This window comes from Argentina silus (assembly GCF_951799395.1).
Source record: "Argentina silus genome assembly, chromosome: 22".
Lineage (NCBI taxonomy): Eukaryota > Metazoa > Chordata > Actinopteri > Argentiniformes > Argentinidae > Argentina > Argentina silus.
In genome coordinates this window covers 10,262,639-10,290,546 of record NC_139676.1, presented here as the reverse complement: position 1 = coordinate 10,290,546, position 27,908 = coordinate 10,262,639, and the positions used below count along the sequence as shown (strand labels likewise).

The 27,908-nt window shown below is 49.1% G+C and overlaps 1 protein-coding gene across 1 annotated transcript in view; it reads right to left on the bottom strand.

Moving 5' to 3' along the window:
* Positions 1 to 25,985, bottom strand: part of pkn1a (protein kinase N1a) — a 30,321-nt gene extending 4,336 nt beyond the window's left edge. The window contains exons 1-11 of the mRNA XM_083693687.1: positions 25,170 to 25,985; positions 5,158 to 5,352; positions 4,906 to 5,011; positions 4,161 to 4,309; positions 3,719 to 3,839; positions 1,995 to 2,140; positions 1,639 to 1,852; positions 1,230 to 1,427; positions 847 to 956; positions 390 to 533; positions 172 to 247 (exon numbers count right to left, since the gene is read on the bottom strand). Of these exons, the coding sequence (XP_083549813.1) occupies positions 172 to 247; positions 390 to 533; positions 847 to 956; positions 1,230 to 1,427; positions 1,639 to 1,852; positions 1,995 to 2,140; positions 3,719 to 3,839; positions 4,161 to 4,309; positions 4,906 to 5,011; positions 5,158 to 5,352; positions 25,170 to 25,190 (1,480 nt within the window). The 5' untranslated portion in view covers positions 25,191 to 25,985. The remainder of the gene's footprint in view (positions 1 to 171; positions 248 to 389; positions 534 to 846; positions 957 to 1,229; positions 1,428 to 1,638; positions 1,853 to 1,994; positions 2,141 to 3,718; positions 3,840 to 4,160; positions 4,310 to 4,905; positions 5,012 to 5,157; positions 5,353 to 25,169) is intronic.
* Between the last annotated feature and the right edge of the window lie 1,923 nt (positions 25,986 to 27,908).

Genomic DNA, 27,908 nt, shown 5'->3' with positions numbered 1-27,908 from the left:
CAGCACGACATCTGTTCTAGCTACATGATCAACGAAGAAGCCATGAGCATTTCCGAAGGGGGAAAGAGTGAGGAGTGAATCAGAGCATTCTAAATGGCCAAGAACCCCCTCTCCAATACTCAAGCACCTCTCTCTTCCCTCATCTATTCTCTCTCTTTCTCCCCCTCTCACCTTGCTGTTTGGAGAAGACCTTCTTCTGCCTCTGGAGACGGGGGGCTCTCTCAATGACGGGGTTAAAGAACGTCACCTGGGGAACACCATTCACACAGCACATTTAAACTAGGTCCAGGGGGGAGAGGAACCGTAGTTTATTCTTCATGACAAATTCATTTAACTAATGTTATGAAATCAGAAAGGCTTTCTGTGTGTGTGTGTGTGTGTGTGTGTACCTCGGCCAGCAGTAGTCCCTGGGGCTCCAGCTCCAGTTGTACTCTGTGTTTCTGGTTGTCAAGGAAGTCCTCCAGCTTCAGGTACTTCAGGGCACACAGGGACCGGTAGTCCCTCCAGTACACAGCTATCTCCATCTCCCTTGTCTGAAACACACACACACACACACACACACACACACACACACACACACACACACACACACACACACACACACACACACACACACACACACACTCTGTCAAAGGCTCTGACTCAGAGAGGTGTGTGGGTAGGAGAGTTTACATATGTATGTGAGAGTTTTTGGCGTTACTGTGCTTGTATGAAAGCGTGTGTGTGTGTGTGTGTGTGTGTAAGCATTCAAGTTATTTCAATCGATATTGGTATGTTTCATGGTCTGTGTGGGGGCATTCAATTCAATTGATATATTGTGCATTCAGTGTGTGTATGAACAATTACCCTCTCCAGCTCTACAGTGAAGGTCTGGTCCCAGGCCTGCTCTCCCACCGTTTTCCACGCCGTCTGACCAACCACTGAGTTATCTGTCTTCAGCACGGCACTCACTTCCGCTGCACACACACACACACACACACACACACACGTTATCTTGCACTGTTGCATGTGGTTAGTGGTTATGGATAGTCTGCATGTGTATTTCAAAGTGTGTCAAATAAAGTCAGTCAGTCAGTCACACCTTGAACATCATCCAGTTCAAATACAGCATTGAAGCCGTAGCCATATCATCAATGCTCAACACAAGAGGCACGCACACACATGTAAACACACACTTACACACACGCACAGCATGTGTCATGTAAACACACACACGCGCACACACTCACAGGAGAGCTCGTCTGTCTTGCTGGGGGTCTTGCCACTGACGCTCCCGCTGCGTCCGTACAGACCCTTGTTGCCCCTCAGGGTGAAGGAGCGGCCCTCCCCGGGGCTGTAGCAGGGCAGCAGCACCGCCGTGCCTTTACTGCGCCCAGGGACCACCTCCAACACCCCCACACAGCCCAGCAGCTGCACCTGCAGGGTACCTGGAGGTGGAGGGTGAAGAGGACATGGGAGAGGGAAGGGGAATGAGAGAGGAGGGGGAGGAGATGACGGGATGAGGGGGAAAAGGTGAGGGGGGGGGGAGTGAACGTTTAGTTTCAATGCTGAGCTAAAATGAGAGCTGAAGAATCGTGATGCTCTCGAGGACAAGGGCTGAAAGACACCGTTTTAACACCGTTTCCCAGTCTCTCTCACCAGTGAGTGGGGAGGGTTTGCTAAGGGTGCTGTACTGGTTGTGCAGGTAGGGGGCGCCGTGGCGGGAGCTGAAGGCCGGGGAGGAGGCCAGGACCAGCTCTTCCTTGATGACGCAGGCCTTGGGGTGGTCCTCCGGCAGCTCAGCCAATCGCTGGTCCAGAGAGTCACGGAGGAGGTCGAGGCGCTGGGAGGCCTCGCTCAGACGACACTGGGCCTGGAGAGGGGGGGGGGGGGGGGCAGGGAGATGAGACGAGAGGGGGTTAGACCTTGTGTGTGAGTGTGTGCAGTGTGTTAATGAGTGTGTGTGTGTGTGTGTGATATGTGGTGTGTGTGTGTGTGTGTGTGTATGGTCTGACCTCTGACAGGGCCTTCTTGTCTTGGACCTTGCCGGCCCCCAGCAGTCGGAGGACGTTCTTGGCCCCCTCGGCCACGGCGTGCTCCACCCTGTAATGGTGCCTCAGCTCCTCGATACGCAGCTCCACCCCACACAGGTCCTGGTTACCTGGGGGGCGAGGAGGGGGGAGAGAGGGCACTGAATAGGCAATCTTCAGGCCATTATAATGTTAAGATGCAGGAGGGTACACAAAGCGTCATGTATTCTTAATTATTAATCATATTTTATTTCTTTTTTAAATCCAATATCTGAGAAAGACGTTAGATTAGATTAGAGTGCTGGACAGGTTCTCCTCTTTAACCTTCACATGTACAGTAAGTGGTTGTGTGTGTGTGTGTGTGTGTGTGTGTGAGAGAGAGAGAGAGAAAAAGAAAGGGGGGGGGGGGGAGCGAGAGATAGAGGGAGAGAGAGGGAGTGTGTGTGGTGCCTGGAGAGCCTGTCTTTAGGAAAGGGAATGAGAGGGAGAAGGAGAGGTAGGGTGTGAGTGTATGAGGTTGAATGGTTTTATTTCCTAATATGGTCTGAAGCCTAGTGCCAGGGACCCTTCAAACTGACCATAGACAGGGGTGTGGTGTCTGGGGAGTGTGTGTGTGTGTGTGTGCATGCGTGTGCGGCTGGGGAGTGCGAGTGTGTGTGTGTATGTGTGTGTGTGTGTATGTATGTATGTATGTATGTATGTATGTATGTATGTATGTATGTATGTATGTGTACACTATACACAGTGTGTGTTTTTGCCTTTAGGTAACAGTGTGGTGTGGGTCCGTGTGTAAACAGAAGTGGAGGGCGTCAGCCAAGCGGATGAGAGAGGCTATTTGAAAAACAACATTAACAAGTCACAGTGAGGTTACTTCAGGTGACGTCCCCCTGCCCCTCTCTCTGCATATATCCACTCACTCTCTTCATTTCACATCTTATGAAAACAATAAGCTATAAACATATAACAGTAATCGTCAAAGCCTTATCGACAAATCCATCTAAATAGCCAGATTCCCTCAGGTCGAAGACGAGTGGAAAATAAGAAGAGAAAGACCGTCCGTCCACAGGGAATACAGTATCCTTAAAATCCCTCTGCATTACTCTCCGGTCCTCCTTCTCCTCCTTCTCCTCCTCCTTCTCCTCCTCCCTAGCCCTTTTTACCTCTTCTGACCTCCACCCGTCCCTCTCTTTTCCGAGCTGACTCCATTAGCACTGACATTAAAGGCTCATAAAGACCCATTCACCTGTCCTGCCAACTGGGCTTGTATTGATTGCTTGGCCTGCTGCCTCAGAGAACTTTAGAGAAAGGTGTGTGTGTGTGTGTGTGTGTGTGTGTGAGACAGTGAGAGTGTGTGTGTGTGTGTATCCTTGCCCTGTCATTATCCTTACACACAGCTGCCACTCAAAGCTACCCTGTTAGTTTCTGCTGAGCCAACAGCTTTAGGGGAGAGAGAGAAGGAGACAGGCTGTCAACGAGTGTGAGTATTGATCTGTTTGTGGTTAGTCCTTGTGTTCAGTCTGGACCTGGATACACTAGGGAGGGAGAATTAATGAGGTAGAGAGAGAGAGAGAGACAGAGAGAAAGAGAGGTAGAGAGAGAGCGAGAGAGAGACAGACAGAGAGAAAACTTGGTGGGTTCATGGCGTGTCTGAGTGACGCAGCCAGCCAGCCAGCCAGCCAGCCAGCCAGCCAGCCGTGTGTCAGCCCTACCCTGTGTGTCGTCGGTGTGTTCGGTGGCCTGCACGTTCCTGCGGATCTGCATGCGGATGATGTCGATCTTGGTCTTGCTGTCCTGCAGCATCTGAGTGGCCGTCTGCAGCATCTTCTTATCCTGAGAGGACAGCAAGAGGCTTAGGTCACATGACAGGAAGTCCAGGCAACCAAATATGATCAGTCCAGTCAGCATAGGGTGTCTCTCAATCACCTGAATTTGATCCCTGCAATGTGTGTGTGAGTGCGTGTGTGTACGTGCGAGTGTGTGACTGTGTGTGCGTGCGAGTGTGTACTTTATGATCGACAGACAGAGAAAGTGTGTGAGTGTGTGAGAGAGTGTGTGTGTGTGTGCGTGTACGTGCGAGTGTGTGACTGTGTGTGCGTGCGAGTGTGAGTGTGTGCGTGTGTGTGTGTGTGCGTGTGTGTATCCAGGTGGTACCTTCGTGGACCCGTTGGCGTAGATGGGGATCATGTTCTCGGCGCCCTGTTTGACCTTGAGCTCGATGTTGAGCTGTCTCTCCAGGGCGGCGATGCGGTCATGGTGGGCCGATGAGCGGCTGTCCGCCCCCGGGGACTGGGGCACATCATCTACAAGGTCAAAGGTCACGGCCATGTGAGTGAAAACACTGGAATGACGACAATAAGGTGCACTGGAATAATAACAATAACATGGACGACATCATCATTAATAACTAAATAGAACACTCCTTTTAAATCCCAACTTTAGCCTAGCTAATTCCAGTGAGGAATATCTTGTGGCTTAGCAACATTTTCAGAATAGCTTCCCCCACATTTTCTACATCTTCCAGTCTGTACCGTGTTTTGATCATCCAATTAATCTTTTCCAGCTTTTTAATTCGTTCTCCTCTCTGCCTTCATCCCCTCAATCCAGTACGGTTAAGTTTCTCATTCGTTTTGTACAGAGTTGGCCTTGGCCCGCGTGAACACAGCACGCAAACCCACCACGCCGCGGGCGCTCATCAGCTCAAACTAACTAACTAACTCACTGACTCACTAACTCACTCACTGACTAACTCACTAACTCACTAACTGACTAACTCACTGACTAACTCACTAACTGACTAACTAACTCACTAACTCACTGACTAACTCACTAACTAGAACTGTAGGCTCAAATGCTACTAACCATCCCGTAGCATCCCTTCACCTCCCCTCCTCCGTACCTTTGCTCTCGTCCCCTCCCTTCTCCATGATGTGTGCGTCCAGCTCCTGCAGCTGAGCGTGCAGGTCCTCCAGCTTACGGTTGGAGCTGCGCAGCTGACTGTCCACCTGGTTACGGAACAACCGCGGATGAGATCGGCGGGGAAAGCGGAATTAGAGGAACCTACAGAGCTACGAAACAGTATGGAGCACTTTATACGCACGGGCACACACAGACACAGACACAGCAGATACACACAGACACACACACACACCTGTTGAACGTTCCTCTTGTCGGTGGTGGCCCGGCGGAGGTTATCGGCCCCCTCCTTGATCTTCAGCTCCTTCCTGATCTCCCGGCGGATCTTCTCCCTCTGCTCGTCCAGGCGCTGCTGCACGCTGCTGTCAGAGAAGTCCGAGCTCTGGTCCAGACCCAGCTGCTCCAGCACAGACAGCCCACCGGGGTCACTCTGAGAGAGAAACAGGGGGAGAAGGGAGGGAGGGCGGGGGGGGGGTAGAGAGGAAAAGGAGTAAAAGGGAATGAGAAGGAAGGAAGGAGATGGGAGTGCGAGACAAATGGGGGTAAAGGAAAAGATAAGGAAGGAGGAGGAGGAGGGGGAGGGGTGTGGGGTGGGAGAGGAGAGGAGAGAGAGAGAGAGATAGAAATCATTAGCATAATGTTTACGGCACTTTCAAACTGGCTATTTAGGGTTGGCTAAACTCCAAGAACGATGGCTACGTACAATATGAAGTTGCGAAATAACAACTCCACAGTCCACAACTTGTCATTCAAAAGAGCAAAGTCGCCGATCAGAGTCTGATTGCGCCAACAGACACACCACCAGCGTGTCACAACAAGCAGAACAACAGCAACAACAACAACAACAACAAAAACATCCACATGGAGAATGACTGGCCCAGGTGGTGCCACAACAAATCAGGGAACCAGCAGCAGAGAGCGACTGATTCACAGCCTCGTCCCCAGGAAACAAGCTCCAACAAACAATAAACAAACAAAAACAACAACAACACATCACCTCTGAGCTGTCCTCGTCCTCAAGCAACCCGTCGCCATGCCAACACATGGTCCCCCCCCCTCTTTCAAGTAGCGAACAACCGCAGAGAAACCTGGCTAACCGCTCACTAGCTGGAGCCACACCAAAGCTACATACACGGGAGAGTGAGAACCAGAGATAAAGAAAGAGAGAGTAGGAGAGGAGAGAGGAGAGGAGAGGAGAGGAGGGCCTCCCTGACAGGAAATCCGTCCCAACACCAGCTCAGGCCTTTCCTGTTTCCTCTGCAGATCTGGCGTCAGGGGGAGAGAGAGAGAGAGAGAGAGAGAGAAAGATGGGCCGCGTTCCAACACTTGCACCATTCCTTCCTCACTTCCTAGAAGTAGGACGAAATCACTTGGCAAGACTGCAACGCTCCGGTCAAAGCTGTGGTGGAAACCCGTGCTTTCACTTATCCAATGTTGTCGGATCAGTGACGACCGAAAAAAGGTAGGTCGGTAGGGAAGGAAGGATGTGCCTCAAAAGTATTGGAACAGAGCCAGAAAATAAGGATTGGAGGGAGAAATGGAAATGGCTTCCTAACCTTTGACCTCATATGAGCTCATAATGTGCAGTGAGTGCCTCGGCTGTTAAAAGCTAACCACTAATGTGATGGGGGGGGGGGGGGGGGGGAGAGGGAGGTAGGGAGGGAGAGGGGGAGGGAGGGAGGGAGGATGTAGGCAGCCGAGCTGAGCAGCAAGAGAGCATCCTGGCCCTGGCTGTCAGCTCACATTACAGGAAAAAGGGAAGGAGAGGGCAACCGCTAGCTAGCGCAACCTCCAGCTGATATGGATGGGGGAGGCTAACCTTAGCAGTTATTGCTCTCTGACTGACGAGCTTTAGGACCCTAGGGGCACCTTATTAGGGGGGCTACCCCCCAGGCCCAGACTGAGGGAGGGAGGGAATAAATGGGAGGCAGAGAGAGAGAGAGGTAGAGAGAGAGAGAGAGAGGCAGAGAGAGAGAGAGGCAGAGAGAGAGGCAGAGAGTGAGAGGCAGAGAGAGAGAGAGGGAGGAAGAGAGGATTTCTACCCGCCACGGCCTGAATTAAAGATGACAAAGTTAGCCGTCTCTGTGATGAAGCGTGGAGGCGAGTGAAGCCCTGAACTCCGGCTCTGCAGGGTGGGTGCACTGCACTGTTAGCCCGGTTCAGACTGCTGACTGTAGCAGCTAGTGGGTGTAGACTGTTTCACTACGACCGTGTTGTACCACACAGTAGAGGGCTTCATACAGGCTGGCTCTCTGGCTGAAGTGTGGCCTCCGTGGTGGTCTGCTTGTGTTTTATACTGCAGCATACACAGCCCTGCAGTAACACCAGCTAGCCGTGATCCTGGACTAGTGAAGACCCCCCCAATGTTAGCAGAGGCTAATTCAATAAGACTATCTGGGCAGGGAGAGGAGCCAGGGGGGAGGGGGGGGGGGGGGGGGGGGGGGATGAGCAGAGTGTATTAGAATGTCACGCACCCCCATGATAATCTGTCCACAAGAGTTTCCTGCCCCCAGATAACGATTTAGACAGAGATACTATCGACACGCTCGCCAGAGAGACTGCGTGCCTATGCATGGACAGAGAATACAGAGTATAGTGCGCGCACACACACGCACGCACGCACGCACACACTTGCTGCATTATATATAGCAGGTCTCTAGAGAGAGAGAGGGTGTGTGTGTGTGTGTGGACATTCGTCACACCCCGTTAAAAGGGCCGTGTTATTGTAGAGGGTGTGATCTGTTTACTCCTACTTCATCTCATGGATGTGGGATACAGTTCATCTGTCAGGAGGGCCGTTGCTGTTACACAACACAGACACCGCTGCGAAGCATCGACCCTTCCCTTTGGGATTCCATTCTGATGTCACAGAGCACCAGGGTCGGCCATCTTGGTAGGGATACTTCAGAGTTCGCCACCTGACACCCTGACCCTACCTTGAAAACAAAACTTTATTCAGCAGCCAGAGCAGAGACACTAACAAAGTGTGTGTGTCCTAAGAGCACTTCCAAGTAGAGTATACACGTTGTATTTAAGAACAAAGGGTTTCTCTGAAAAGACTGTGTGTGTGTGTGTGTGTGTGTGTGTGTGTTTTGCTTCTTGGTGACTCTTACTGTATAAAGTGGAAAGGGGCCCCGTGTGTGTGTGTGTGTGTGTGTGTGTGTGTGTGTGTGTGTGTGTGTGTGTGTGTGAGAGAGAAACACAGGGGCCCCTCGTGATGTAAACACACTGTTTCTTTCTCTCTCGACTCCCACTTCCTGGCAGACACAGTGTATAAACACACACACTCCCTCCTATCCAGGACAGCATGGGACCCGATGTGCTGAACACACACACGCAAGCACACGCCCACACAGTAATAACCGGTTTCAACGTACACACAGAGACAGACAGAGAGACAGACTGAGAGACAGAGAGAGAGAGACAGAAAGAGAGAGAGACAGAAAGAGAGAGAGACAGAAAGAGAGAAAACTCGGTGGGTTCATGGCGTGTCTGAGTGAAGAAAACAGGAAGGAAAAGAGGCACATACAACAGTACGGTCATTTTCTGTTACTACTTCCAGAGAAAAGCTCCAGGGCATGACATCATCAGCTGGATAAGGAAGGAAAAATCCGGACACACAGGGGAGGAGATGGTGAGAGGGAGGGAAGAGAGAGACAGTGGGAGGGAGGGGGAGGAAACATGAAGAAAGAGCACATCACCCCCAGGGCGAGGGAGAGAGGGATGAGAGTGAGAGAGGGAGAGAGAGAGAGAGGGAGAGAGATGAGAGTGAGAGAGAGAGGGAGAGAGAGAGAGAGGGAGAGAGAGAGAGGGATGAGAGTGAGAGAGGGAGAGAGAGAGAGAGGGAGAGAGATGAGAGAGTGAGAGAGAGAGAGAGGGAGAGAGGGAGAGAGAGAGAGAGAGAGCGCACACCTGCAGCTTTACTGCCCATATGTGTTTCTCTCCAGGCCTGCAGTAAAGAGAGAGACGAGGAGGCTGCAGGACGTGTGTGGAGAGAAAGAGGGAGAGGAAAACTGTAGAGAGGAGAGAGAGAAGGGTAGACAGAAAAAAGGCTGTAGGAAGAGTGGTGAGAGAGAGAGAGAGAGAGAGAGAGAAAACAAGAGTGAAAGAGAGAGCCAGAGAAGGCAAACGAGAGTGGAAGAGATAGGAAGAGAGGGGGCAAACGAGAGTGAAAAAGAAGAGAGATGGGGGGGGGGGGGGGGAGTGGAAAGCCAACACAAAGAAAGAGAAGCAGCGTAAGCGAGGGACAGGAAGAGAGGGAAGAGAAAGGCAGATGACGCAGCGGCACAGCTGAAAACTGTGACATGGCCGATGGAGGCAGGACAAAGAGAGGAGAGGAGAGGAAGGGAGAAGAGAGGAGAGGAGAGGGGAGAGGAGAGGAGAGGAGGGGAGAGGAAGGGAGAGGAGAGGAGAGGAAGGGAGAGGAAGGGAGAAGAGAGGAGAGGAGGGGAGAGGGGAGAGGGAGAGGAGAGGGAAAAGAAAGCAATTGAAAAACGCAGAGAGACTAATATGAGGGTGCCAGGGGGGGTATGAGGAATGAATAGCAGACAATGAGAGAAGTAAATAGCTGCCTGCAAGGAATGATGACTCACACACACACTCACACACACACACACACACACACAAAAGAGGGTCAGACAGACAAATACAGATACAGCCAATGAAACAACCAAAAACAGACACTCCCACCGACGTGAGAAAGAGGGTAGACATTGTCTGTCTGTCTGTCTGTCTGTCTGTCTGTCTGAGGGTATTGCCCTTTGACTGCTATCTCCATGTCAAGATGACCAGTGACCACGCTCTCCCCGGCTCTCCCACATGCTAGCCTCCACTGTGGCCATGATGACTCAGAGACTGAGGGGAGAGGGAGGGAGAGAGACAGGCAGAGAGAGAGAGAGAGAGAGAGAGAGGCAGGCAGAGAGAGAGAGAGAGAGAGAGAGAGGCAGGCAGAGAGAGAGAGAGAGAGACAGGCAGAGAGAGAGAGGCAGGCAGAGAGAGAGAGAGAGAGAGAGAGAGACAGACAGGCCACAATGTCTCTATCCTACCGGGGGGAACGGGGGGAAGAAGAGGGAGGGGAAAAATGTCACTAGCAGTCTCTCCTTCCTCCTCCTATCTTTCCAGTCCTCTCTCTCCGTCCTCCTTATCCTTTTCAGCAGAGGCTCCTACCTTCCTTTTTTTTTAATTGGTAAAATGGGTTGCCAAGTTTTTTGGAGAGGTGTACTGAGTAGTTTCCTTTTGAAGCGGGAAGTTGGCTGTAGATTTGAGCCGGCTGTGAGATAAAGCAGCACTGTCGGGGAGGAAGGCTTTCAGAGAGGAGGGAGGGAGGGAGGGAGGATGGCTTTCACAGAGCTAGGGAGGGAGGGCGAGGGAAGGGGGGGGCAGACTTTTTAGAGCCAGGGAGAAAACTGAGGGAGGAGAAGGAAGGAGGCAGAGAGAGAGGAAGCGGGGCGGGGGCATCATGACCACGGCGGAGGTTGTGTGTGTGTGTGTGCCTGACCCATGGTTTGCATAACAAAACAACAAGCCTCTGATCTGCTGAACTAGGGTAGAGACATGTTACATGTTTCAAATCTTCAGATCTCCTGGATAAAGGGACATCCTTCAAACTTGGGATTGCCTCTCTCTCAATGTTGTCCGCTACCATCATTCATGGGTCTATTGTCAGCAATGTGCGCATGATTGACTGTTAAGTGATTCCGCACGCTGACAAAAAAAACAAACATTCGTTGTCATAGTAATCTTGTTAAAAGCAATAGAAAGCCCACGCGTGGGTAAAGTCAGCCCCGCCCCTTGTCTTAGTAAACACATCACATTTGCATTTTTGACATTTAGCAGACGGCTTTTATCCAAAGTGACTTACAACAAGTACATTTGTCTAAAGTAAGTGAATTGTCGATACATCAGTCATCATAAGTAAAAATCTATGCTAGGACCAGGGGCCATTGGCCATCACAATTCTAGAAGAAGGAAGGCTTACTTTTAAACACATTTGCGCACTGTGCTTGTATGAAATACCGTTTAAAACTTTGCTCAACTCATCCCCACCTGCCAAGACTACGCTTGTAGATAGTACGCCTCAGAGTGAATTATTAGACACAGAGTGAATTATTGTTGTTTTGTTCTTATGAGAGATATAAAATATATTTTGAAAGCAAATAATAATCAAGGCTGTGCCTAATGTGACTGAGTGATGAGCCGCCACTGATCCTCTCTCTCCCCCTCCCTCCCTCCCCCACCCAGGCAAGTTCAGCACGTCAGAGGCTTGTTGTTCCGTTATGCAAACCATGGGTCGAACACACACACACACACACACAGGCTTACAGAATGCAATACTGTACTAGTTTAGAACCTGACCAACAGGCCACAGTTTGTACGGCTGCAGGGATGTGTTTCGGACTGGGTGGTGAGCAGCGCTGGCGGCCCCCCAGGTGACAGTTCTAGCTCCCTTCCTCTTCACTCTCTATACCTTGGACTTCAGGCACAACAGATACTTACCATCTGCAGAAGTTCTCGGACGATTCTGCTGTTGTGGGATGCGTCAGTGGAGGCCAGGAGACCAAGTACAGAGGACTGGTGGACAGTTTTGTTGAGTGGTGTGAGCAGAACCACCTGCTACTGAACATCGGCAAGACAAAGGAGATGGTGGTGGACTTTAGGAGGACTAGGGTCCCCCTGTCTCCTGTTTCCATCCAGGGAGAGGACGTGGAGGTGGTCCAGAGCTACAAGTACCTGAGGGTGCACCTGGACAATATACTGGACTGGACTGGTAACACAGATGTCCTGTACAAGAGGGGCCAGAGCCGGCTTTATCTCCTGAGGAGGCTCAGGTCCTTTGGCGTGTGCAGGACTCTGCTGAACATGTTCTACCAGTCAGTGGTGGCCAGCGCAGTGCTGTACGCGGTGGTAAGCTGGGGGAGGGCAGTATCAAGGAAGGTGATACCAAGAGGCTGAACAAGCTTATTAGGAAAGTGGTTCTGTCCTCGGTGGACAATCCCTCCCATCCCCTACACGACACTGTGGCAGAGCAGAGAAGCTCCTTTAGCAACAGACTAATACAACCACGTTGCACTAAGGAGCGCTATAGGAGATAGTTTCTCCCTGCCACAATAAGACTGTACAACTCCTCCTCCGGCTGGGGGATGTTAAATCACACTGGACTGTTCTTACTGTATATAATGTTTCAATGTGTCTATTTTATTTTATTATTCTATTGTCAATTTATTTTGTTGTTGTTGTTGTTGTTGGTGGTGATGTGAGCTGCTGTAATGCCTTAATTTCCCTTCTGGGATCAATAAAGTACCCATCTATGGGGGCACTTAGTGGCGTAACACACTAATGCGCTTACCACGTAATCGCAAAGGTTCCTGGTCCGATTCCGACCCTCGACCTATCTTGCATGTCATCCCTCCTCTCTCTCTCCCGTCTCAATGAAGCAAAAATGCCCAAAAAACATATTTAAAAATAAATAAATAAATAAAGTACCCATCTAGCTATCTTGCATGTCGTCCCATCCATCACTCCTCAAGCACTATCCATCAGCAACACTCACCCACAGAGACCCATGGAGAGACATTAGGGAGGGGTGTGAGAAGACAAGGGCCAGACAAGAACAGAGGGGGAAGGCGGAGGGAGAGGGAGGGAGGGAGGGAGGGGTGTGAGAAGACAGCGTAGACAAGTAAACAGGGGGAGGACGGAGAGGGGAGAACGGAGGGAAGGACAAACATTCCCAGGTGGGAATGGAATGTAAACAGAGAGAGAGGGGGGGGGAGAGAAAGAAAGAAAGAGAGAGAGATGGACAGATGGGGAAAACAATTCTAGAACAGCATGGGCTGAGTGTGTTCCCTACTTGTCCTTTCCCCAGAGTGGAGCAGAGACAACAGCAACAGGGCACACACACACACACACACACACACACACACACACACACACACACACACACACACACACACACACACACACACACACACACACACACACACACTCTGTCACTCACACCAGCAGTGAGACTCCCTTGTCAGCAGGGGGAGGTCCCTCACAGCACCAGCCTGTCAATCCCTGTCTCTCTCCCATGCTGAGTCAGTGAGTGGGCCAGACACCTGTCAATCAGCCCAAAGGCTAAGGTCGGTAATGTAACCCGAGGGCGGGACTTGTTCAAAATGCACGTGTTTGACATTAGGTAGCCAGTGAATTTCTGTTAGGGCGTTTTGTAAGTCTTACATTGCATTAAATAACTGAACATGTAGCATTTTCATACACAGTTCGAAGTGCCAACTACGTGCAGGTCCAGGACAGGTTTTGCCATGTTCACGATTCACGAGGAGGGTCTGCACTGGTGTTGTGGTCCCACTGGTAGACACCTGCAGAGGACAAATGTGTGTTTGTTTGTGTGTGATTATTTGTGTGTGTGTGTGTGATTGATTGTGGTGTGTGTGATTGATTGTGGTGTGTGTGTGTGTGTGTGTGTGTGCACTCAGTAAACCAGTGCAGCAGTGACACAGCCAGCGCTGCTGCTTTTACACCCCAATTATGTAAATGAGTCAAACGTGACCCTAAGCGTTCAGTCGACAAATAACCATTAGACATAATTCATACTAATAAATTCATAACTGTTTTTCATGAAATGATGATGCAAAAATATCTTTAATAAAAAATCCCAAATACTCACAAACAGCCTAATCGAATACCAACGTCCATTCGGATATTCTAATCACCGTGCCCGTCTCTAACACACACACACACACACACACACACACACACACACACACACACGTGTGAACAGTGTGATGTCAGGGAGGCCTGTCTGTCTATGACGTTTTATTGGTGTGTCTATAAATAGCATGTGTTTTCCATCTGAGTCTGGGTCATATCGGCAGACTGAGGGGAGTCCATCCATACAGACAACAACAGTGGAGGCTGGTGGAGCTAGAAATCGGAGGACGGGCTCCTTATAATGCATGGAACGAAATGAGGAATGGTATCTCAAACACTCATTCCGTTCCATGCATCACAATGAGCCCGTCCTCCGACTTCTACCTCCACCAGCCTCCACTGCACTACAACTAAACAAACCAAACATCATCATCGTCGTCGTCAACACAACCACGGCTTCACTGATGCCTACAACCAACACTCATCCTCATCACACAACAACCGCATCTTCACAAAAGTCGACAACCCATTATAGAACCACCTACAACCAATACAGCCCATCATCATAATCAATACAATCAGAACAGCTGAATAGATGGTCGCTCCAACACTGAGAATGACGACCCCAGCCAGCTTAACCAAGAACATGACATCTTTGCTCGCTGAACTAAGTCAGTGGGCTCAATAGAGGAAGATCAGGGAGATGGTATGTGTGCATATAGATACCAGAGGTGAGGGTGTGTAAGTCATGTGGCGGGTGGGTGGGGGGGGGGGGGGGTATTCACAAGTTATGAATAAACCAGAGCTGACATACTGAGCAGTAGAGGGTGTGTGTGTGTGTGTGTGTGTGTGTGCGTGTGGGGAAGGACTGGGGCTTGAGGAGATGTTTAACTGTGCTTGTAATTGCTAAGACAAGCTCGGAGCTAGAGCCTACACTGCACGCATGCAAGGCAGGCGAGTCTGGGCAGTGATTCATTACAGCAAAGCCGTTAGAAGTGAGGTCTCAGATGTTCAGTCTGGGTTCCTATCCCCTGATGGTGAGGGTTAGAATAGGAGTGGGGTGAGCTGATCCTAGATCTGTGATTAGGGTCTCCACACAGTACAAAGAGAACAGAAAGGGAAGAGGAGGTGTGTGTGTGTGTGAGAGTGTGAGTTTCCTTCCTAGATCCATGACTCACCGTCAGAAACATCTGGAGGGATTCCTGGGATGCCTGTGTCATGACAGCAGTGGGACCTGTGCCTGTTGGCGGGCGGGTGGGCGGGCGAGCGTTCACTCCACCCCCCCCCACCACCACCCCACTACAGCCTCATATTATTCTGTGTGAGACTCCCCCTGGTCTTGACTAGCTTGTACAGTCGACAATATTACACGTCCACTGTATGGTGCCTTCCGCATGTAAAGGGAGCCCCCCCCTGCTTTGCGGACATTTGACATTTTCCAGCTCTCTCCTGAGCGATACGGTGCGCTTCCATTTTCTACCTCGCTCTCTTTCTCTCTCCCTTCCTTCCTTCCTTCCTTCCTTCCTTCCTTCTACTACACAAGCTGAGTGAGGGATGAGAGACAGCTGAGAAGAGGAGAAAAGCAGAGTTGGACACCACCCTTCCCCACGAGGCCCGCTGTGTGAAAAGCAGAGTTGGACACCACCCTTCCCCACGAGGCCCGCTGTGTGAAAAGCCAGGAGAAGCTCCAAGCAGAGGAAAGGAGGGGGGGAGGGAGGGGGGGAGGGAGATGGAGAAAGAGAGAGAGGAGAGAAAGAGAGACTGGATAGAGACACTGAGCCAGAGGCAGTGATGGATAAAAGAGCATGTGAGCGGCAGCCAGCCAGACCTTGCAAACTGCCAAAGACACAGAGGGAGGGAGGGAGGGAGGGAGGGAGGAAGACAAGAGAGAAAGAGAAAGAAAGGAGTGAGTGATACTGGTAAATGTTTTTCTGGAAATCCCCTGAAACATAGAAGCCGGTAACAGAAGAAGAAAACGGTTGAGATGAAGAGAGATATATATATTAAAAAAAAAGGAGAAACAAAGAGCAACACAGGGACAAAGAGAAAGGCGAAGTTGGACTTTTGAACTTTAACATAATCCTCCTCTCCTCCCCTCCTGTAGTTGTCACTGCATGTGTGAGGGAGGGAGGGAGGGAGGGATGGGGAGTGGTACACAGAGGCTTTAGAGCAGTAACCCTACACCCTGACACAACCAACCTACAGGGAGAGAGAGGTGGAGAGAGGAACAGAGGGAGTGGGACAGAGAGGGCTTTACTTTGGCAAAGGACACAGGCACAGAGGTAAGAGGGAGAGTAAGAGAGAGAGAGAGAGAGAAAGAGAGAGAGAGAGAGAGAGAGAGAGAGAGAGAAAGAAAGAGAGAGAGAGAAGGGGAAAGAGGGAATTAGACATAATTCAGCATGTGTTTCTGGGTGGAGGAAAGTTCACTGCTGGATGCTGGTGAACAGCCTCATTATGGTACAACAAACCACACCACTACACACGCACACACACACACACACAACTCTAGAGCCCTACACCCAGAGTCATCTGTTCAACATGTGATCATAAATCATCACAACTGCAGGTTACGCAATACACACACACACACACACACACACACACACGGGATAAGCGCACAACTGTCTGAAAACCAGAGAGAGGGGGGGATGAAGAGGAGGGGGGGGGGGGGGGTTGCCGAGGGTTCGCTGCCCAGTTCAGCAGAGTGAGAGACACATTTGCCTTGGGTCTTTGGCTGGGGCGCTGCGAACGGACATGAATGCCCTCATTGTCGCCCAGGCACACCCTCTGAGGGAGCTCTGTGTGTGTGTCCCTCCAAGATCTCTTGAAATTATATTATGTGGAAGAGCTCCCTCCTGCTACTGTGTATGGGGTGGACTACCATGTATGTGTGTATATGATAGATTTAGTCCTATGTGAGTGTGTGTTGGTATTTGTGTGTATATATGTCCCATAGGAAGCATGAGCCTGCTCTACAAGAGTGTGTGTGTGTGTGTGTGTTTGCAGTAAGCGCATGCATGTGTGTGTGTGTGTGTGTGTGGAGTAAGTGTGTGAGTCATTGAATCCTGTTACGAGGCGTGTTAGCGGAGGGATGACCAGGCCAAGTGTTGCCAGGGCGGACCAGGTGGATCTCCCTGGCAGAGGGACACTACCCTGGAGGGTCCAGAGGGCAGGGCAGGGCATGGAGCAGAGAGGGAGGCAGAGGGACACTACCCTGGAGGGTCCAGAGGGCAGGGCATGGAGGCAGAGAGGGAGGCAGAGCGGACAGAGGATCCGAGAGAGTGAGTGACGTTTCCAGTAGAGTGGCTGCAACATGGTGCCGTTCAGCTGTGACTAACAGCTGACTGAGAACTGTGCCAGAGAACAAAGATCCAAGGATGTGTGTCTGTCTGTGTGTGTGTGTGTGTGTGTGTGTGTGTGCGCGTGCGTGTGGGGACGGACGGACGACAACAGCAAGAGAGCGTGAGAGTGTGTGTGTGCATGTGAGACGAAGAGGGAGACAGGAGAGAAACAGTTTGAGCGTCTGCTAAAGGGCGTCCTGAATAATAATAAAAAAAACAACAACAACAACAACCACAATTTAATTGATGTGATATGAAGATACAGTAATTGCTGTGTGTGGTGGTGACTCAAGCGGAACCACGCCAGTTCAGCTAGGCTCAGGTGTGGCCGTGGAAGGTGTCGACACGTTCAGCAGGTCTTTGGCTCTCTCTGCTACCGGGACAGAGACAAGTCAACACACGCAGAGAGACGCAGATCCTGGGCTGACAGTTGTTGTGATGTGGTTCCATCCTGCTACACACAAACATGTCGTTGGAATGAGGGAATGATGCTTACCCACGGAATGAGAACAGAAAAAAAACACATCTCTCTCTGTGTGTGTGTGTGTGTATGTGCCCTTCTAGATCAGGCAGGGGTGTTCAACTCTGGTCCATGGGGGAGGGGGAGGGGGGCGCTAGACAGGATGTGCAGGCTTTTGTTCCAGCCCAGTGTTACTGACACCTGATTGCACAGCAGGAACCTCGCTTCTCTGCCTCAGACTCTCTTGGCAGTCCTTCCCTTGGCTGCGGTTTGTTTACTAGCTTATTCAGACACATTAGCATAAGGACGGCTGTAGAATCAAATAAAAATCACACACGTTTAAAATATGAGTAAAATCCATTAGAGGATGTGTGCATGAAAGCAGGAGGGAGACATGTTGTGTGTGTGTGTGTGTGTGTGTGTGTAATGTCCCTACTAATCAGAAATTATGGGAGGGTGGATTGGGGATTCTATCAAATCATGTTGGAAAGATTGAGGTTCAGGTTAGAGTTAAAGGACGGATGGATCAGATTTAAAAAGGCAAAATGCACCGCCACTAAGTTAGTAGTTCCTATGAACTTTAGCTTTTCTTCTGTGTGGTAAAATAATTAAATACCTTACAACATTACTACGGGAAGTGATGCTTCCAGCTTTACCCTCAGTGTTCTTTGCTTGCCCATGTCACTCCACCCATCTCCAGTGTTTTAGTCTGTGTACATAGTTTCACATCCCGGCTTAACCGCTTACTGCCCCATTGACTCCGAACAGGGAAGACCTCCCGACAGGGACCATTACCTCACTGTAAATGAGCCAGGTAGCAGTGTGCGTGTGTGTGTGAGACTATGACCTCATCGCCTCCACAGCTGTTGCTATGGCAGCACAGCTCCAGGTAACACACACGATACACCTGTCTACTTCCTTCACGCTCGCCTGCACTTGTCCGTCCAACTGGCTACGCAGCCCCGCCCATCTCAGAGACAGGTGGATACACATTCAATAGTGAAGAGTCATGGCACTTGTCGTGTGTGTGTGTGTGTGTGTGTGTGAATGAATGAGTCACTTGGCATGTGACTTCCAGAACTCTTGACTATCAGCGTTTAGAGGAAACAATTTCACCTTGTTTTGCTCATCTTTCGGTTGTTTGCGGTTTGCATATTTTCCCCATTGAGACACAGAGCTGACACAGGACCCCCCCACCTCCCCCCACCTCGTTTAGAGAGCCAGTGGCCTCTCTTTAAATGTTATCAGCGTAACCAGATCTGCTGCAGATTCAAATGAGGGCATTGTTTAACGAGAGGCCCTAATAACTCCCGCAAGTCTCAACCTATTTATACATGCACACACACACACATACACACACACACACACACACACACGTGTTACAGAACACACACCCAGACACAGGGGACTGGGCTGTGATGACGCGCACACACACTCATACACCACTCTCTCTCTCTCTCTCTCTCTTAACAAGGATCACAATGGTTGACTGCATTTGTGGGGCCATTTTAATCATATTTGCCTGCCTGACTAGCTGAAAAACACAAAACCACAACATTTCTATATTTACTTCTGCTTTGTACAGTAACTCCACCATCATAGTGTGCATTCACATTGAACAAGACCGCTATGGAAAAAATTCCCAATATCCAACATATGACATCACAACATCAACAAGCCACTCAGGCACTGTAAAGAGGCCCAGGTTACATAACATATACATATACAAAACATATGGAGCCAGATAAATATGAGACACACTACAAACAATATCCAGCTCAAGTTCTGTAAATAAATAGCCCAAACATCCAGAGAACCACCATGAGGCATGTTTGAGGTTGACAACAAACTGCTGTAGAAGGCCTTAGCTCAGCCGTCCTCCCTCCTGCATGTTTGAGGTTGACAACAAACTGCTGTAGAAGGCCTTAGCTCAGCCGTCCTCCCTCCTGCAGACACACTCAGGCTTCTAACGTCCTACTACACACCGCTCAAGTAAATAACCCTCCCAGAAAACCTCCACGAAGGCGCGTCTAATGTCCACGACAACAAACTGCTGTAGAAGCACTCGGCTCAGCAGAGTTAACTGCATCACACACACACACACACACACACACACACACCAGATAAGAGCCCAGTAAAACCCCACACTGACTAACCCTCTAATTATCCCCGGTGGAAGAGAAGTTCCTGAGGCCCCATCTACGGTTCCATACTCAGAGCGGAAAAAAACGAGTGAGCCGGCGAAAGAGAGAGGAGTGGTTGGAGGTCGGACTGGAGGAGGGGTGTAGAGGGGTGAGTCCATGGGGAGAGCAGCTGGTGCGTAGCCTGAGAGGGAGGGAGGGACGGAGGACGGGCCGCGGGAGGGAGAGGGGGATGAGGAAGAGAAACAGTGGAGGGGGCTCCATGGAGGATCATTTTACACAGCCATGGGCTCCAAACTGTTGCTGTGGCCTGACAAAGAGCAACAGGCCTGGGGGAGCAGCCCCTGGCAGGCCCCCGTAGACATGGAGGGACGTTTCAAGTGGCCATTGTGTGGTTGAGTCTGTAGACAATAAAGTTGTTCTCATCTATTTCTATCTGGTATGTCCAGCCAGAGGAGTGTGTGTGTGTGTGTGGATATACCCAAGCCAGAGCCTAGATGTCAGCCTATTCTTGTAATAGATGGTTTAGGATACAAGTAAATAACTCTGGGATTGGCTAGTGAGAACAACAATACAATTCAATCATTTCTATCTAGGTAGACCTATCCAATGGAGGTGTTGCTAGTTAAGTCTGTCCCACCCTGTAGACAACCGAGCTTAGGAACACTTGTGTTTTTCAAATGTAATGGTGTATTCTACCCGATGAGATTTAAACCACCATGCCCAGTTTATCCCATTACGCCACCATATTCTGCTTTGTAGGCTAATGGGGGTTTAACCAGCATGACCCCTGTTGTTGTCCAATCACCATCCATGCTTCGCATTGTGTTCCAACTACATGGAGACTAAAGACTCAGAATCACTGAAGTATGCGGAAAAACTTAGAAGAAAATAACCCCAAAGAAGTTCCTACAGCACACAAAGGCCTCGGTGACGGGTTTTGAAAAGACTTTTGTCATTTAAGTTTTCGGAACTCCCATGTCTTGGTAGTACACCCTCAAATTAGGTTGTGGTCACACAAAAACAGGTAATGTCGCCCATCGGAATGTTAAACGTGTTGCCATTGACAATGAAACCGTAGCAACGTTGTCAGAGAGGCAGATCTCAAACCCGGAAGCGTCGGTTTGCTGGAGATTGTGATTAATTTCTCACTGTTAAAAAGGATAAAACATCCGACACGTTGTCACAGTTTTAAGCGACAATCACTTGCTGATTTGAAGTTTAACCCTCTCGCTTGGTTTACCGGTTAGCAATCAATACGTTTCAAATGTTCCTGTTTGTTTTCATGCAGCCTTGTGCAACCGCTCCCTGTACACATACACGGCTAAAGCCTCTGAATGTTTTCCAGACGGTTAAGGATACTTGCTCTGAGGGGGTGCAAAGCAAAATGTTTCAGCAACCCTTGTCAGTGTGCTTCATGGTTTTAAGGAGACAAAACTCTCTGGTTTTCAAAACATTTTCACTTGCAATGTGTACGTACGAGGTCCATGTAGCCTGGGCCTAGCTTCTACGTTCTCTGTAGCACTCTGTGTGGGCTAGGCCTACACACCATAAAAGCAATCAGAAAACATCAATATGACAAATCCAACTGAATCATCTTCAGCTCTCTACCGCCTGTCCCTTTCTCCACATAGCCGCCTACACACAAAGTCTGACTCCCAAAACCTCCCTTGTTAACTAGCTAGTCACAGCGGGTTCAGCATTTGACTGGATCTCCCGTGCTGTGTGTGTGTGTGTGTGTGTGTGTGTGTGTGTGTGTGTGTGTGTGTGTGTGTGTCCTCCCTCTCTGGTGCCTACCAGGGAAGGATAGATGCGCTCTCAGGCTGGGGTCGATGTGTGGTTCAGGCCCGGGGCACAGCGCAGTAATGACCACAGGATCAAGGGTCAGGCGGCATCAGAAATTCCGCAACGTGCTGACAGCTAGGGAGGGAGGGAGGGAGGGAGGCAGGGAGAGGGCTCAGGCTAGGGAGGGAGGGAGGCAGGGAGAGGGCTCAGGCTAGGGCCCTCTGGGGACATGGGTAAACTCTGGCCGTTGCACTGGAGGAGAGGGGAGGAGAGGAGAGACGGCTGGGGTGATGTCATCACAGGGTGGGGAGGGAGGGTTTGGAACAGAGGGGCGGGGTTGTTATGAGGTCATGAGAAATAAGGAGATGTTTGAACAGGGGATGGAAGAGGCAGAGGGGAAAACACACATGCACGCTCGCTCGCGGAAAATGAGGCCTTCTCTATGCCCGTAACGCCTTTGAACAGTTGTCATAAATAAGCATGCACTGTGCGCACACACACATATTGACACTCAACAAAACACACACACACACACACACACACCCCATAGCCTACACACAAATGACAGTGACAGATACAAAACACACACACAGTCTTTACCACCTGTAGATCAGGGACACAGACAGAGCCATGGGGAAATACAGTGAATGTGATCTGGGCTGCTGGCAGATAATAGTCCCTATTGTCCTACTATAGCCAGAGCCTCATCAGCATAATGCCCTTTAGACTTTCTCTCCCTCTCTCTCTCTCTCTCTTCTGGGGCAGACATAGCCAACATGGACACCGCATGGAGACACTGGCAGCAGCCAGTAAGGACACAGCGCCAAGACTGTCTCGGCCAGTAAGAACACAGATCAAAGTTTGCGGCAAAGAGCGCCCCGAAAAAAGTTACGTGTTAACAGCCAGAAAGAACATCAAACAGGGGCGACAACGGCCAATTGGCTCTGAAAGGGGGCATCATGAAGACGGGGACACGAGTGAGCATAAACACGGCACTCAGACATCGAGCCAGTGTGAACCGCAAGTGGATTGCAAATAAGACAGTAATGACATGCTGATTCATGACGATAAAAATCTAGAGAACATTATTCCCTTTTTATACCAAGAAACACAAGACAAAAGACAAAGAAGAAGCCTAGTCCTGGAAGGACTAGTGGGTCTGCCTACATGACCACGGCCTTGTTGCTGAGAAAGCCTGAGATATGTGCATAGCTGTCTCCTTACGTCATGCTACAGTCTATGGGAAGTAGCTATCCGTGTATATATATATATATATATATATATATATACACACACACACACACACACACACACATTCCCCTGAGTGTCTAACTCCAACTGTGTGTGTGTGTGTGTGCACGCGTCTGTGTGCATAGTGTGCGTGTTAAGTGGAAAATGATAGCGGGTTAAATATCTGTATTGCGATAACATGATATTCAGTCCAACTTCCTTAGAAGCAGAAGCAGGAACCTACATCCCTCTACAATGGAGTTACAAACATTTCTGCTCCCCCCCCCCCCCATCCATTCTAGGTCCCCTTTGACCTATTAGGAGGAAGTCTGACGCAGTTGGGTTCAGATTTCTACTGGGGTTGTTTTGTATCTGTCTTCCTGTGTGGGGGAACAAAAGACATGCTGTGGGGAAACTAGCCTTAGCCTGGCTTCAGATCCTTAGGGTCCGTGTTTTAGCCACTGCTGTCAGGATACCACAACATGTTTATATACCACACCATGGAGACTAGGCCTATATGCTTTAGCCAACAAGTCTGACTATTGTTGTCATATCATATGTACTTCAACCAACATCTAGGACTATTGTTGTCAAATCATGTGCGCTTTAACCATCATCTAGGACTATTGCTGTCGTACCATACATGTAGCCAATATCCTTCAGGCAACTTTATAGGACGACCATTGTAATACCATATACTGTAGGAATCTGCCATACAGATCTGTACCGGTATAGCGCCTAAGCCAGCTTCAATGACTATTGCCGGCTTGCCATTTCCTCAACAGTATATGGTAAATATGTACAATCTTAGAATCTAGACTTCAGACTCCTGCGGTAGAGAGCTGAAGCTTCCCTCTAGCTTGGCTGAGACGCTTTATCAACAGGGAGCCATCCGTTTATAACACCATGATGAGTCAGAGACTAGTGCATCTGTGTTGGCCAGGCAAGGGGATAACAAGCTCCCTGTGTCTCCCCAAGCAAGTTCCCGCCACTGGCCTTGCTCTGCCATGGGTCAGTCTCTCTCTCTCTCCGTCTTTCCCCCTGCCTCTCTCTCGGTTGGTCCCTCTCTCACACACACACACACACACACACACACTCTCTCTCACTCTCACTCTGTGTGTGTGTGTGTGTGTGTGTGTGTCTCCCTCTCTATCAATCTGTCTGTCCCTTTCTCCCTCTCAATCTGTGTCTGTCTGTCCTTCCCTCTCCATATCAATGTCTCTGTCTGTCTGTCTCTCTCCCTGTGTCTCTGTCTGTCTCTCTCCTTCTCAACCTGTCTCTCTCAATCTGTGTCTGTCTGTCTGTCTCTCTCTAGTCAGTGCTCAGAGAGAGCAGAACAGAAACAGCCCCCTGTATGGAAAAGCAGAAATGTCAAGCTTTCGTGTTGCCTTTCTAGCAGGTTCTTTTCTGTACATACAAAGAACTACTGAGCATAGATATATGGGCACGGTTGTAGGCCAACATTTTCTGGTAAATTCAAGACAAGCGAAGTTGGAGAGGTGTGCAAAAAAAGTGAGCGAAATACATCCATTTGTTAAGGAAATCTGATGAAAAAGACCTCTAAAATTGTCCTTGCTTTCTCTTTGAGAAAGCAAGGACAGTCTCCAGCCTGGGGAAAACCATGGTGAGACTGGCATAGCCACTGAAAGTGGTTGAGGTGCAAAGGGGGGAGCGAAAGGGGGAAAAAACCCTGCCCCTTTGCCTGCCCCCCCCCCCCCCCCCCCGCCTTTGTGCCCTTTTTAGGGAAAATGTACAGAGTTATTGGAGAGCAGGTCCATGTTCCTGAAAAGGCATTTAGGCTGGATGCATTATTCAACACTTGGCGTGTCTTAATTTCTTACTACTAGAGTAGGGTACATGACTTACTGACACACACAAACACAGTACACAATGACTGTACACACACACGGTTGTAGTGTACACCAGTTGACAGTCTGCACATGTATTTGAGTATTATGTTAAATGTCAAATGCTGTATCAGAATACAGTCTAGTAAAGGGCAAATTTAACCTGGATCAATGTCTTTCATCACTTCTGTGGTATCGATTTCTTAACACCTAGTCAGGTTCCTTTCTTCATTTCAAAGTCAACATCATCCGAGCTTATTCATTGTCAATACTTGATTCTCAAGATGTGTTATGAGACAGGTGGAACAGCCGATACTGTAGGCTGTCACTACAAACATGTTTGCTCTTAACACAATGCATCCATTGCAGAACGCAAGGTAAGCAGTCGGTTGTGGCTTCTAGGAATCCTGAAAAGGTGACAATTAGGGCGTGTGTGTGTGTGTGTGTATTCCAAAACACACACCACTATTGTGCCCAGTGCACGTCCCAGAACCATTATGGTGGACAAACCAGAACCCGCATGACACACACACACACACAACCGGTGAAAAATTACAAGGTGACCGACCATGCACTTCTGAACCCCCGTATTCCAAAACATAAGGGCCGCTACAAGTGTCATAACATCAACAAACTGCAAGAAACCCAAATATGTTTTTAAATACAGTAGAATAGCAGGCCATAGCTGACCGTGGTTGACCAAAGGAAAGAGAAACAACACGTGTACAATAGCGAGCATAATACATACGAGCGGTATTGTTACAATCCATTCGGGGACAACTTTATCAACTTACTTGTATCGAGTCGTTCGCCATCGCTGCTCTTGGTGTAACACAGGCTTTTGAGTTGTCGTGCTCGTGTAAGGACGTCGTTTCACAGACGAACTGGACACATGCGGGGTTGTGCACAATGTCACAATCTATCTTTTGTATTTTTCTTAAATTGTCAATTCATTCAATTTTCGCGCAAATCCTTGCTCTATCACAGGACTCGCTCGCTCTGTCGTGAGTGATATCTACAGTTTAAAACAACCTATTGACTCAATGGTAAAACAGAGGTACAGTAATCCGCATTGTTGTTCCCTCTACGCGCCACTGCCCAAAGGCTGGTCATCCTCCCAAAATGTTCGTTAGTTCTTGGCTACTGCTTCCTCGTTCAACAAACACAAAACCGGTTACCCGTTGCGCGTTTAAAACACTACCGAGATAAAAACATAAAACAAAAACAGTTTGATTCAGTTCATTGTTCTTTTCTTTGGATGCTCGCTAGCTATCAACAGCTAGAGCACAGTGAAACCAGTCGGCGCGACTCCCGACCAGCGTAGAAGACTCCGGAGAGGAATACAGATCCATTGGTAACATACGACGTTACAGAAAAAACTGCCGAGCTCTTTTCTTCGTTGTAACATCGGCGAAACATGAAACACGCGTCCTTGGTCCCTCGTATCACATGCCACAAAAGCCCTATTTTTCAATCCGTTGTGAGCCTATTCCCGTTGCAAACAGGAGTACCTTACGGTTCCCTCGAGCAGACTGCAGAAATGACGAGGGGTGTCAACCGGTAAAGCACCGTTGTTTGCTCTTGGTTCGGTTTTGGAGGGCGGAAAAATGATCGCATCGACTGTCCCTCGCGCATCGCCGATGATGGCTTGGGCGGGAGGGGAGGGGAGGGGAGGGGAGCCTACTACACTTTTTCTTATGGGAGCCGCTGCGCGTGGTGGACGCTCGCGCGATGGGTATGGTAGACAACAGGAGCGCGCCCAGGGCATCATGTGACCGTGCACGGAAACATGTCTTTGAGATTTCCAACTTCTGCTAATTAACCAACTGTTGATTATATTTTTAAACTTTTGGTCCAATCCCATATCATGTCTGACTATAGACTATAGGCTTAAACCATTCCCAATGAATGAAAATGTAATTAACAATATCATTATAATATGATAACACGGTATGCAAACATCACACAAATATGAACTAAAATAAATAAAGGCAAACAAAAACTATATCGTGAGATATTCAACATAAACCAAAATCTAAAATAAAGCAATGTGGCAGTGTGTGTGTGTGTGTGTGTGTGTGTGTGTGTGTGTGTGTGTGTGTGTGTGTGTGTGACCTTTTCAGTGTCCCCGACATTGGGAAAATACAAGCCGCAAACAAAATAACACCCCAAAGAGCACGTCATGATGCAAATTAGAGATTTGCTTACAGAGAGAACTTGATATTCCCCTGCCATAGACAGACTGTAGGAGGAGGACAAGGATACACCATATCATAGACCATGATATGTGCGAGCCTACACCACACAGAGAGAGAGAGGATATCAAAAATGTGCACCAGAAATCTTCTGAATATATGACTAAATAAACACTGTCTATGGCAAGGCCGGCGGTGGCTATGGGCAGGGGTGGCTCAGCCCACGGTAAAGGTCATTTCTAACACTTACTATGCTGCTGCTGATACTGCCTGGCCAAAGCTTGAAAGCTTCTAATTGAACATTCATTTTAGCTACATTCAAGAGTCTGAGACTATGTTTCATTCCAGATACTAAATGAGTCGGCTATTTCATAACTTAGGTTCAGTCACTGCCACAGCGCTGACTAAAATAGAACTCCATAGGTAACGGCGCAGGCCAAGACAGGCTGGTGATTGGTTCAAACTATCGAGATGTTTACACCAACCGGACGCCTGCACTTTTGGCTAGCAAATCATTTATAAATAGCCTAAAGCTAACTAAGGACTATACATTCTGTACACTGCAGGTTCAATTATTCAATTATTGTAGGCGTGTTTTATCAGCTGCATAGCTGGCTTGCTAGCTTTGAGAAACGAAGATGGATATCGAGGTCTCGTCCGAGATGGAGTTGACCGCAAACTCACCATTAGTGAAGGCCTCCGAGGAAAGCATGGCGCAGGAGAGGATGACAACGTCTGAATTATTACCAGACATTGTGATTAAAACAGGTGATTCACTGTCTAAAATCATTGCTGCGTAATTAACCTTCAAATGTAGATAACACCTGTTGCATGTTCCGTAGCAAGGAAAGTGGCTTGAGAGAGCAAGCTAACTGCCTCCATGCATCTGCATTCGAAATGCACGCAATTTTCAGACTCAGAGCAAGTGGACAGTGCTTTGGCGCCATCGACTGTTGACTGCATGGAGGAGTCAGAGTGTGACTGCATGGAGGAGTCAGAGTGTGACTCCTGGCAGGACGATGTGAAGATGATCGATGATAAATTGCGATCCATCGAACGGGAGGTCCAGTACCTCCTGAATAAGGCTAAGGACTTTCAGAACCTTCTGATGCGCAGGTAGGGGTCAATGAATAATTGAATTAATGACACTGGTGGAAAATGTTAATGTTTTAATTTATTTTTTATTTATAAGAAAGGCTTTAATATTCATAATACAATAAGAATGATGTGTGTGTGTGTGTGTGTGTGTGTGTGTGTGTGTGTGTGTGTGTGTGTGTGTGTGTATGTGTTCCCTGTGCAGATGTGACTATCTGAAGAAAGTGGAGAGGCCCCGAGAGA